Source organism: Streptopelia decaocto (assembly GCF_964273445.1).
Source record: "Streptopelia decaocto genome assembly, chromosome: 1".
Taxonomy (NCBI): Eukaryota; Metazoa; Chordata; class Aves; order Columbiformes; family Columbidae; genus Streptopelia; species Streptopelia decaocto.
Genome location: NC_138663.1, coordinates 24,094,593 through 24,107,145, shown reverse-complemented (window position 1 = coordinate 24,107,145; position 12,553 = coordinate 24,094,593). Strand labels below are relative to the sequence as shown.

The 12,553-nt window shown below is 43.6% G+C and overlaps 1 protein-coding gene across 2 annotated transcripts in view; it reads right to left on the bottom strand.

Annotated features, from left to right (window-relative positions):
• Positions 1-2,374, bottom strand: part of WASL (WASP like actin nucleation promoting factor) — a 50,326-nt gene extending 47,952 nt beyond the window's left edge. For both annotated transcript variants that reach the window (XM_082043695.1, XM_082043696.1), the window contains exon 1: positions 1,881-2,374. In XM_082043695.1, coding sequence (XP_081899821.1) covers positions 1,881-2,000 — 120 coding nt within the window. In that variant the 5' untranslated portion in view covers positions 2,001-2,374. The remainder of the gene's footprint in view (positions 1-1,880) is intronic.
• Between the last annotated feature and the right edge of the window lie 10,179 nt (positions 2,375-12,553).

Here is a 12,553-nt window from a genome sequence, read left to right as displayed (position 1 = left end):
CACAATTAGAAGAACCTCAGCTGAAAAGTCATCCAAGATTCCATGTAAACTGCAAGAACAGGTAGTTTCAAGAAAGATATAAAGTCATGTCTATGAAACTATCAACCCATCACAAATTGCATGACTACCAGATACTGTGAAGATATTTACCTCCAAAGTGTGCTTTCAACATGTTATTTATGCAGAAAAGTTGAGAACTTGAGTAGGTGAGTGTTATAGCTGAGCATAACAAAAACGAAAAGTACGTTCAGTTGACAAGAAAATATGAGTTGTAGAAAAACAAACTGGAAATCAACTTACGCAAATTCATGCACTGTTTTTGAATTTAGAGAAAAGTTTGGGTTTTTTTGGCAAATGAGCTAAACATATGAAAAGTGTGCCTGAAAGTAGTTCAATAAATTGAAAGTGAGTTATTTTATCAATGTATAGGTTTTCAAAAAGCAGTCTCTCTTTACATACTTTATGGTCACACCTTCTGACCCATTTAACTTAGTTACTGTGACAGCATCTTATTTAACCCACCCCAGTGTAAATATCAACTACTTCCTGTTCAGCTACCGCATCTTATGCTTTCCTTACAACAGCCAGTTTGATCAACAATACCATTTCAAAGTCCAAAGAGTTATGTGGATCCATTATGACTGCACGGATATCCTGTTTTAAATCATAATTTTAAGTTCATTAAATACCAGTCATAACATTACAGCAAGATGCACAGTGCCTGAGTATGCTAGGTGCTGGACACAAAGCATCAGAAGGCAGCGAGGTAACATAATTGTCAGTGGTTACCAAATGGTGTGTGTTTGGTTTTTTTTGTTTGTTTGGTTGGTTGGTTTTTTGTTGTTGTTTTGTTTTGTTTTTTAAAAAAGCAGCTTTATTTTCTTCATTTTTTCCAAAATACAATTTTTCTAAAAGCTGTTTATTTTCTAAAGAAAGTTTTTAACTTTTGAGGCCTTCAAGTAGTTATTTAATACAGATAAATGCAGTTTTAATATAGTTCTATATTAACACGCAAGAAAGTATTCTGAAAACTAAGAACTTACTGATATACTTGGCAAGACATTTACTACACGGCTTTTTATTTTAACTATTATGTTGCCATATATATAAAAAACAGGAAAAAAATGTATTTGGGTCACGTTTAGGTACATGAACCTGTTGTTTAGGCTAGGAAAAGCACAGACTACACCCAAGGCAGGCCTAGCACTGATACGAGCCTTCCTTTAACTTCGCCAACATTGCTTTGTTACACCGCAGGTGCACCTGGGGCTCGTCCCAGCCTCGCCGAGCAGCTGAACTTTTGCCGAGCCCCGCGGCTGCTCCCTCGCTGGTCAGTTCCCCTGTAGAACACGGGCGGGCTGAGCCCCGCCGGCTGCCCACCGGGAGCTCGATACCAATGCACAAGGTAGGGCAGAAGGACAGAGCCCGTCCCAGCGGTCTCGGAACCGCCCCGGTGCGCACCGCTCCAGCTGGAGCCCGCACGGCGCAGCGGGCGAGGCCGGGCCCGGCGCTCGGGGCAGGCAGCCGGGCCAGGTTGGACGAGGGGCCCCCGGCAGCCGCGGTCGCCACCATTCATTGCCCGCGGCACCCCCCGCTCCGCTCCCTCCGCCCGGGGTGCTACTGGCGACGCGGGCAGGGAGCGAGGCCTGCGGAGGCCGCCCCCCTCCCGGGCGCCGGGACGGGGCAGCGGAGCGGGCCGGGCCGGCTCAAACTTCCGCAGCCCGCAACTTGGCGGCGCCCCGGCCGGCCTGTCCTCACACGCCCCCTGCCTCCCCCGGCCCTCCGCGCCCGGGGTGGGGACGGGCTCGGGCTCCCAGGCCCCGGAGCGCCGCGGGCCGTCCCCTCCGCTTCGCTCCCCGCCGCCGCGGGCCGGGACTCACCACGCATTTCTTGCCAAGGAAGCTGAAGAGGCTCTCGTTCTCCTGCGGGGTGAGCAGCAGGGACCCCACATTGCTGACCCGCCGCGGCTGCGGGGGCTGCTGCTGAGGGTTGCTGCTCATGGCCGGGGCCGGCCCGGCGCTGCCCTCACCGCCCTGCGACCGTTGGCGCCCGCGGCCCCCTCCTCCTCCGCTGCCGCCGCGGCCTCACAGCAGCCGCATCGCGGAGCCTCCCTCTCGGGGCCGGGGAAGGAGGGAGGTGGAGAGGGGCGGCGGGGCCTCGGACAGCTGCTGGCCGCCCGCGAAGGGGGCGCGGGGAGGAGGTGCAGCCGCGCCGGTACCGCTCCGCGCCGGCAGCCGATCGCACCCGCCGCTCCGAGCGGCGCTAAACTTCCAACTCCGGCCCGGCTCCGGCGGCCGCACGATCCAACATGGCAGCGGGGGCGGGCGAGACCACAGCGCGCGGCAGCCAGAGGGGAGGCCGCCGAGCGCGCTGCCGCCGCGACCATGCGCCGTGCGGGGAGGGGGGGGTGGGCACCGCCTTCCGCTCCCGCTCCCGCCCCACCGGGGCGCGCCCCGGCAGCCGCTGGCAAACGCAGCCGCCCGCGCCCTCCGCCTCGGTACCTGCCAGGCCGGCCCGGCGGCTGCGGAGGCGGGGAGCAGGGGGGAGATGAAGAGGCAGAAGAAGAGGAAGGAGCGGTCGCCTCTGTCCCCACCGCCGCCTGCCCCGGATGGGGTCCGGTGGGCTGCGGGGGCCGGCGCAGCGCTGCTCCGGAGTACACGGGAGCCGCCGGGGCGGGGCGGGAGGGGAGCGCGGCAGGGGGAGCCGCGGGCTGCTGCGGGCGAGGGGCCGTGGAACCGTGCGGCCGTGCTGCCCTGGGGCAGGGGGAGTCCCGAAACCCCGGGAACGGCACCACTGGCTCGGCTGGGGCCCGTCACCGAGCGAGTGCCAGGGGCAGCCGCGCCTCGCGCAGGGCTCGGGAACGAGGGTGTGCCAGAAGCCCTTAAATCTTTGATGAAACCTGATTTAATTTGCAGCTCAAAAGTCGTTCCACAGAAATGCCAGCGTTTCAGCACCAGTGCGGTGTATCGTTGCGCGGGTCGGGTGCTCAGGGCGATCCCGTTGGTGCCCCCGCGCAGGGGCAGGTGAGGGGCTCCCAGCCCCCCCGCCCGGCCAGCCGGCCGCAGCCTCAGGTGAAAGACCTAAAAACAGTGGCAAGTACTTCAGGCTCTCCGGGGGGTCGGCTGCTGAGGGGGAATCACGTATACAGTCGGCAGCCTTAGTCAGCTAGATTTCTAGTCCCCCTGCTTCTCCACATGTGACAGCAAATAGCTGGGATGGAAGTGGAAGACCTTTTGAAGCCTGAAGACGCAGAGAACAGCTGCCCTATGCCCAGCCTGGCTTTTGGTTGCATGAAATAAATACTCATGCTTCTCGCATGCAAAAGTGAAAAACAGCTGTCAAAGTGAGCTCCTGTTTTTAGGTGAAGAATGTGTTGGGTTCATATCCCCTGCTAAATTAATTGTCCATCTGCAAGATGCTACAGAAATCCTCCCGTGATTATTTACTTTGTATTATAGGAAAGAAGTGAAGAAGCATAGAAGGAGAGGAACTAGAGAAGCTCAGGAGGAAAACCTGTGAACACAAGTCTTTGTACAAAGCTGTACTGACTTCGTATGTTCCAAAAGATGGAGCAGGAACAGATGGCAAACCCTTCTGCTCTGCTTATAGGCCCTTATCCCTCTACTTAACAAAGCCTGTAACTGTGTCCAAAAGTGTAAGGAAGGGAGGATATGGTGGAAAATCCTGAGCTTCCAGTATAAAAATAATTTAAAATATATGCATATACAGGCCTCCTCAATCTGCAGATCTTGCAGAAGTGGTTTGGGCCTTTGCTCTAAAGGAAAAATAAAAACAAAACAACACAGTAGGAACCAATGCTTCCAAAGTACTTCTCAGCAATCCTAGGTTCTTCAGTTTTCACTCCTTTCTTGTATAAGTATGTGTATATTTTATTGGACGGGGAAATATTTTAGCTAAAGAATATTGGCAGCATTATGCTTGTTGAAAGTGTACATGAAAAGATAAAACACATGGAAGCACTTTACAAGAAACTTGGGTTTGGCTTTGCTTTGTTTTTTTTTATTTCATAAAACAATTATTTCATAGCCAAAGCCATTTCAAGGATATTTATGTACCTCTGTTGGTGGTCATAGTGTAAATAGCTAAAAATGTAGTACACTTTTGATGAGTACATGCTGGTACTGTCCTGACCTTTCTGACCACTTATGTTCCTTGATTTTTTTTTTCTCATTTCTGTTATTTTGTTGTTCCCTATGGTGTAAATCAGGCCATTCAAAGAGAGTTCTGGGTGTTATGCGTGATACATTTTGCTTCATACTGTTCTTCTCAGACCAGGTGGCTGGTAGCTGTTCATAAGGGCCCTTTAACCTTCAGGCTCTATTGTTAGGATTTTGTTTGCTTTTTTAATAGGGGCAGGCAGGAAAGGGAAGGAAAAAAAGGCCTATTTCCAGACTCTGTGTTTCATCAATTATGCAAAAGCTGTTTCTGTTTTTGTATCATAGCAAAGCAGCGAGTCCTGAAGGGAAATTGAAATATCAGTATTAGGTGTTGAGTCTAAGGGACCCACTGGAAAATAGATTTTTGCCTTTGATATTTATATTTGCAGTAATACCAGCAATGAGCTGCTATTCCTGCATGAAATGTCCAGTTTCAGGCAAAGTTATCTCAAGGAAGACCACCAGCTAGAATTACATGTCTGTATTTTGAAGAAATTACAATGCTCCTTCTGACCTGTCTCAGGGAAACTGTTGTCATTGTTTATCTGAGGCTTTCCTCTGAATTCCTTACTGTAGTTACCCACGGCTGATGTCCATAAGCTTTACGGAGAGCTGCTCTTCTTTTGTGTTTTTCTGTTTTGGTATACAAGCTTGTAGCACTGAGATACTGAAATACGTTGGAAGTGACATAATGTGTATCAATATAAGCAAGTGTAATGATTGTAAAGGTTTGTATTATAAATAGTTATTTAATAAACAGTTTTTATTATCCTTGTCAAACTTAATCTTTGTCAGAAAATATGTATCTCCGAATTTTGTCTTTTAAATTACCTCTATGGTAATTTTTCATACTTTCATACTTTGAGTTTCAGAGTTTAAATATTCACACAATTTCAGAAATAACATGCTACAATTGAAAATGGAGTAAAAGGGTAAGGAAAACTTTATACTTAAAGTTCATTTTTCTAGTGCTACAAGTGATAATATTTTTAAAGGTTTTAGCAAAATCTGAATGATCTAAATGCAAGAATAAGTTAGTTCTCCAAGGATTTATTGTTTTTGTTAGTAGTGCCACTGTATTTCCTAAATCTTTATTTTGTCCCAGTGCTCAATTTAGGTCCACGCAGTTTGGTTTTCTTCTTTTCCATAAGATGAAGAGAATCAATTACAGCAAAGAACGAGCAGGCTTAAAGGAGAATGTGGCTCTCCATAGAAGAAATGTTTCCTACCATCACTCTTCCATCCCCTGTTATGCTTGGTGACACGTGGAGCAGCCCGGGACAAGTGCAGACTGTGCTGCAGTGACCACATGAGCACGGCTGGGGCAGATCCAGGGTGAGAGCCTGTGATTATGGTCACCGCACGGGACGGGAATGTCCACAGGGCAGACCAAAAATGAACAAAAGTGGGGAAGAGCTTCTTTCCCTCAACACCCTATTTGGTTGAGCCTGTAGAAAACACCAGTCCACTTACAGCAAAACTGCTTGTGGCAACCGAAAAAAGGAGCTGTCTTTGTGGTTGGAAGTGGGTTTTGAGCTGTGAAGACAAGTTCTCTTTTTTTCAAGTGAAACATATTGTTTTTCTCAACAGACCTCATCAAAGAGAACTGGGTTTACATCATTACTGAACTGATGGCAAATGATATATTATTTTACTGACAAGAGGTTCATTCATTTCTATTCTTCTGTGCACTGAACCTTTAAATGTTTAGGAATCCCAGCTCACTCTGGAGGTAACTGAGTCATCTATTAAGTTATGGCTGATTTCAGGTTCGGTCGCTGCATTTCCTTTCTCAGAGATGTTATATTGTCTGTTTCAGGTGGGTAATAGTCTGGAAGAAAGAGGATCTGGATCCTATGATGGCTTTTTTCCTCTGTATTGAATTTATATCCTGTAGATTTCAGTTATAGAAGGACATGAAGTAGCCACAGAAGTTGCAAAGTTGACAATTAAGTTTTTAATTAGTCAATAAAGCCCCTGCTAACTCTGTGTGGATGTGGACATGTAGTGTGAGTAGGACGAATCCTCTCCTTTTGTGGGCCAGCCACACACTGAGCAGGCTGGAGCCTGAGAACTGATGCTGTGGGACAATAACTTCTTTCATTTCTTGCACGAATGCCATCTTGGGTGCCAGCTAGAACTTTTTCTCTCCCTGTAGTGCCTGTTACGTTTGTCTTTCTGTTTGCTGTGGCTTTTCTAGCCCTCGTTTTCAACCTCAGATTGCTTACTTGAAGGGAAGCTATTTTTGCCCTTCTGATTTGCTCAGCAGAGGATAACATGGATTTTACTTTGGATGTAGAGTCATACTTTGAATATGCTGGGGTAAGATATGGGCAGTTCTGGTTAACTTTGAAATCTGTTATGGGGAGATCAACCTCTTTTCAAGAGCTCCTGTACAATTCCTTTGTGGCCTGAAATATCAGACTGTATCAGTCTTCTTTTCAGGACTGTGGAGAAGATGGACCAAATGACATACTGGAATTTGAGGCATCCTCTCTCCTCTTAATACTTATTTATTGATCATTGTCTGCAGTAACCGTGGAACAGTTCTCTAGCTGCTCTGCACATTGGAAGAAAACATTTTTCTTTCCCAGCACAGCTAACCTTGCATCAAATCTTCTCTTCAGAGTTGTATAGCGTGGGGGTTGTTGAAACACTCTTTATTCTCTTTGCTTGGTTTATGCTTTAGCAGAGGTATGACTCCTGAGTTTTACACCCAGCAATAACCATGAGTGGAGTAAATGAGATTATTTTGATTTATCCACAGGTATTGAAAGGAATGTTTACTCCTCCCTCTAAGTTTCCTGACAGGTTCTAAAATCCAATATAATGAAATCTCCCTTCAGCCATTAATCAGCCACCATAAAGCTCAAGAACTTTACCAGTTTAAAAAAAAAAAAAAAAGAAAATAAGAAAAGCATGTTCTTTCCTTACAGCAGTCTGCAAATCTGTTGTTAGAGCACATTTCCTTAACAACAGAAATCTTTGCTTCGAAATGTCAGTTCTTGTTTGCAGCGTGACTGACCTCCCACCCTCAGCAGTGTGGTTCTGACCGGGAAGCCTCGTTCTTACTGCGTGGGGGGAGCACAAGCAACCGCATTTAAAATCCACCTTTTTTACTGAAAGCGCTAAGTATAATGTACATAGTCTCCCTTGAAGAACCAGCTTGAGATCAGTAGTTTACTCCCAATAGGTCAATGAACAGCTGGCAAATATGTAGCGTGACTCAGCAACAATCACAATTTGGATCCTGATGGATGACCTAATAACTTTAATGTAGTTTTTCTTTTTTTCTTCCTCTCTCTCTCTCTTTTTTTTTTTTTTTTAATTTTTTTTAAATTTTTCTTTTAATTCTGTTTCTGGCACATAATAACCCTAAAGAACTGGCATGAGCTGCACCTTGGTTCCTGTTGGGGTTGTGCTTGGGCGCACGCTAACAGATCCCTCCTGCAGCCCCGTGGTGTGTCAGGGCTGGCCGTGTCCTGCCAGGCTTGTTCCACTGCCACTTCTCTCTAGGAGGCCAAAGAGCAAGATCCCATCCAAGGTCAGCCGTCATCTGACAGATGTGGCCAGACCTGGGGCTTCCTTTTTGCATCACAATGTCTCTGGTGCATTAGTGCTTCTTTAATTGTCTTGCTTCTGAGTGGTTTTGCTAGTTCATGCAAAGATTTAGGGAAAAAAAAAAAAAAAAAGAAAAAAGAAAAAGAACAGCCTTTATGCATGAGTGTTCTTGGTGTTCTTGAAGGCGTATGGCTCCACCTTATAAAGCAAGATTGAGAACATGCTTATCTTGATCAGCCTGATTTTTGTGTTCAGGGAGTTTACTTACATCAGCTCCAGGCCAACTAGAGCCACTGGTGCAGCGAACTGTGTTGTTTTTATAGGAAAAAGATTATATGTTTAACAAATCTAGAAGCTTAACACATATATGGGGTAGGAGCTTTAACAAATATGAACAAAATGCAACTGAACATGCTGCAAGCTGGTTTGAGACGGTGGATGAATACCATCCTTTTTTTTTTTCTTTTCAAAATTATATGTGCAGTCAATTGACGGTTGCTTATGTGTAGGATGCATCAACAAGAAAATCTGCAGTCTGTCCAGTTGTTTCACCTCAGAGGTAATGAAGTCTGAAAGTAAATCTTTGGGTTTGATTGCATCCTAGTAAATAAAGATAAACAGATTTCCTTAAGACCCTAGGAATATCTAGAATTTAGCACAGACAGCCAAGTTATTTTAATTGGTGCTTTCCTGGCTACCATATTATTACCTTCAATTAAGGCCTCTCCCCATGGTATGCTAAGATGGCACGTACAAATGCTATCAGTGCGTTATGTGGACATCTACTTCATTCATGCTCATCAGCTCAACCTGAAGAAGCTGTCCTATGGGAATTAATCTAGCTGTTTTGTTCTTTTGCTAACTAAAATACTGCTGTTTGTGTAGCACAGCAGTGCCTGAAGCTCCATAGAGATTTACTGCCCAGGTGCCTTGTAAACACGTCTGAGAACCCAGCAACAGATCTGGAGGGAGTAAATGTTAAACTTGGAGAACATCCACAGGAACCTGCCTCCTGAAACTGACCATTGCTGAGTACTGTTTCTGTGTGCTACAACCTAAAGGAGAGAAACTTAGTCAAGTTCCTTTCTGTACTTCTTTGTGACAAATAAATTTGTGAGGATGTATACTTTTTTTTTTTTTTTTAAGATGTCACAGTTCTTCAAGTTTACCATCAGTCTTATAAAAATATATACTTCTCAGCTTCAGACTTGCTATTTTTCAGCTGATAGAATATTTTTATGGCTTTTAAGAGGACCAGAAGAGATTTTATTTGAGCTCATAACTCTAATTTTGCAGTGCTTGCTGTAACTGTGTAATATGCAATGCTGACCTGCTTTGTCTAGTCAGGTTTCTTGGCCTTGGATTTTCTTGTATCTATTGAAAAGGTGAAAAAAAATCTTCATTTAAAATACTCTTAAAATAATTATAGTACAGTCAGTAGCTGTTTGAAAACTGGAATTGTACGGCACAGTTAATAAGGCTTTCTGAGAAAATACTTTGTACTGCTATAGCAGCTCTTTCACAGAGGTCGTGGCGGAAAGCCAGAGGAGGTTGGTAGACAGCTAAGCAACCAGAACAGAACCAGTTTGACAGCATGTACAGCTGATTACTGTGAGAATAATTTTCCATAAGCATAGCCTGTACGGTGTTTCCTTAGGGGGGTTTAATTTTTCACTAAACTTCCTAAAAGCTAAGCTATTTTTGGCTGTGGTAGAAAGTCATTTGTTTAAAGCAGATGGAATAAGGGTCGTTATGATTTTTTTACCAATTTAATACTACCTACACATTGCAGTAGGCTGAGGTATGATATTTCAGTATATATAGGCAATATAGGATTATTCCCATAATGATACATCATGATAATTATTTCGTTAGGTGTTTTGATTTCTGCTAGCTACAGTGATCAATTCAGAACGAGAAAACATGAGAAATGTTCTTAGTGGCAGAAGAGATGGCCTTTAGGCATTATGTTCTCCTGCTTGTGAATGCCAGCTAGATTGTCAACATATAACCATGAGAAATAAATTCACTTTCTTTTCTAGGTTGCACATAGTTATAACCATAGCATAACTCTGGGAATATGGGCAGTCTTACAAGTTATAAGATGCTCTTTAACCCATAATCCCTAACCAAGTATAACTGAGTCATAGTTCCAGTCTCCAAAGCAGGTTCAGGTGTCTTCAGCTGCTGCACTGTACTTGTACTTATCCTTTCTCTGGCTATCTATCTCTGTGTGCATGGTCAAGGCTGAAAGAGAATATTAGACAGGACTGTGTCATATGGGGACTTCCTTCACACTGAAATAACCTGGTGTTAACTGGAATAATGCATGAACTCTAAATGTTCAAAACAGAAGACAAAAATCAAATTGCATTTACACTGAAAAAAGTTTTTTATAAAATAATAACCTACTCAATTTTTAATATCATTCTTGAATATACAGAATGTTTGCTAAAGTCTCTGTAATTGTGTGGCTTATTTCAAATATGATGCAATCCATAACCTGCAGCCTGCTTAATTTTGCAATATGAGCTGTACTTATCCGTTATTTATTGTCTTTGAATAAAAGGAGGGTTGGAATACTAGACAGAAAGAGCACAGTGGCTTTGGGGATGAGTCATAGGAATGAGATGAAGTTTAGTAGTAAAAAATGCTGTGCTTAAGTGTCTGGGTTGAGAATGACGTAGGGGGAGGCCTGAGGCAGGCTGGGAGCTGCCCTGACAGTGTGGCCATGGAAAGGGAAATGCAGGTCCAGGGGGCGTTAGTGCCGTTGTGCAAGGCCCTCGTGCACCTGATCAGAAATAACGTATGTAATTCTCTATGCCCATTTTTGACACGTTGAATTTAGGCTGGAATAGGTTCGGAGGAAAGATAGTATGTCTGGGAGAACAGGAAAGAGGAGATGAGGTAGCATGGCAAAACAAAATGATGGAAGACCAGAGAAAAGTTATAAAAAGTTTAAATATAATGTACTTCTTGATAATTGAATAGACACAATTTCTGTTGGATATAATTTCTGTGCATACACGTAATTTCTAAGCTATCTACATTGACTGCATCCTTGTTTATCAGGTGACTAGGGAGTTTATGAGGGACACATCAGAGAAGAAATAGCTCTTTTTAAAGGTAAGGGCAACATTGGTTCAAGACAAATGTTTAGAAATTAATAATGGATACATTTAGACAGACATTTACAGATTCCAAAGTGTGAGGATAGTCTGTCACATGTCTCCAGCATCATTAAGTAGGGGCAAAAAAATGAACTGCTTTTAAGACAGAGCTCAAGACATTTATCAAAGTGATGCTATAAAGTGTTGCTTTTAACATGAAAGAACAGGACTCAATAATTCAGAAAATCCCTTCAGTTTTTCTGTACATATTTGTCTTTTAGGTATCTTACCATCTAAAAAGTAATAATAAAACCAGTCACTGCTATGGAAGGAATTCAGAATCCTTCTGTCTTAAGTTGTGTAAAAATAATAAAAGATTTTGGGTCTGTTGAAGAAGAGTTGCTTCTAAACAAATCTGTCAAATCTTGATTAAGTCTCTGTTTAGTCTGCAGCAAAGAAATTGCTCTGAATAGAAAATACATTATAAAATATGTCTAGCAGGTCTTGTCAAAAAGCCTTTTCATTCTATTTAACACCTTCCAATAATAGACAATCTCTACTGCATTTAATAAAAAGTAATAAAACTGCTGAAGGCAGAATGGATTACTGGTTAGTTTAAAAGAAAGTTTATAGCATACTGCTCACTCTCTGTATCAGTGGTTAAATGAAGTCTCTCTAGGAGGAAGTTTCCATTCTGAGTCATAAGCATTGGATTGACAACCTTTATAGAAATTTAAATGCAATCCTATTAAACAGTACACTTCTATAAATGCTGAAGGATAGATTTCTTTCACTGGGTGCGGGGGCACTAAGCTGCGGTATCTCAGAGAACGGTTTGCAGAGAATTTGTGTAGCTATGAAAAGAAATAAGGCTGTGAACTGCTGGGCTAGAACACCTCTAGCATCCCATCAGGGGGATGTGATATCTAATGAAACAGGACTCACCAGCTTGCAGCGATTAATTGAATAGTGTTTGCCCACAGGAATAAAGCAACAGCCACATAAATTAAAAATTGTTGAGTTTTCTTTCAATACCGCATTAGAGCTGGATACTATTCTTGCAAGCATAATTTGAAACAAATATGTCAATAAAATGAAAATAACTATCATAATACTTCCTCGTGTGTATTTTAAATGTATAAAATTTAGAAAAAGAATGTCCTCTAAACTTACTTTGGATTCATCAACATTTGCTCTGTCTCCCGTAACTATTGATTTGGCTTCATTTTGAGGTCACTCTCATGCAACTGTGGAATTTGGCCACAGGTTTTACCCTTATAACCTCTGGCTAACCTATAAGAGAAAAACCTAAATGTGCTAAAAATGATAAAAAATGTAAATGCCACTCTTGTCACAGAAAAAATAATATGCATAGGGAAAAATAATTTTTCCAATATTAAAAATAATCATTTGGCAAATGTAAAGGCCAGTCAACCCACTCAGGATGCTGAGCACACACACTGAGGAGACAACTAGAGAGATCACAGATGATGTTGTAATGATGAAAAGGAAGAATGCTGAAAAAAGGAGATGAGAAGATGTTGCACAGCTTTCTGGAACAGCAGAGAAGACAACACCAGCAGGCTGGGAGCATGTGAGGTTCCTGCTCTGATTGAATCCCAGCACATGATTACACTTTTGTAAAGCTGCCCCTAGTCACTGGGCTGGGCTCACAGTCAAGTCTTTGGACACTCACACTCCTCG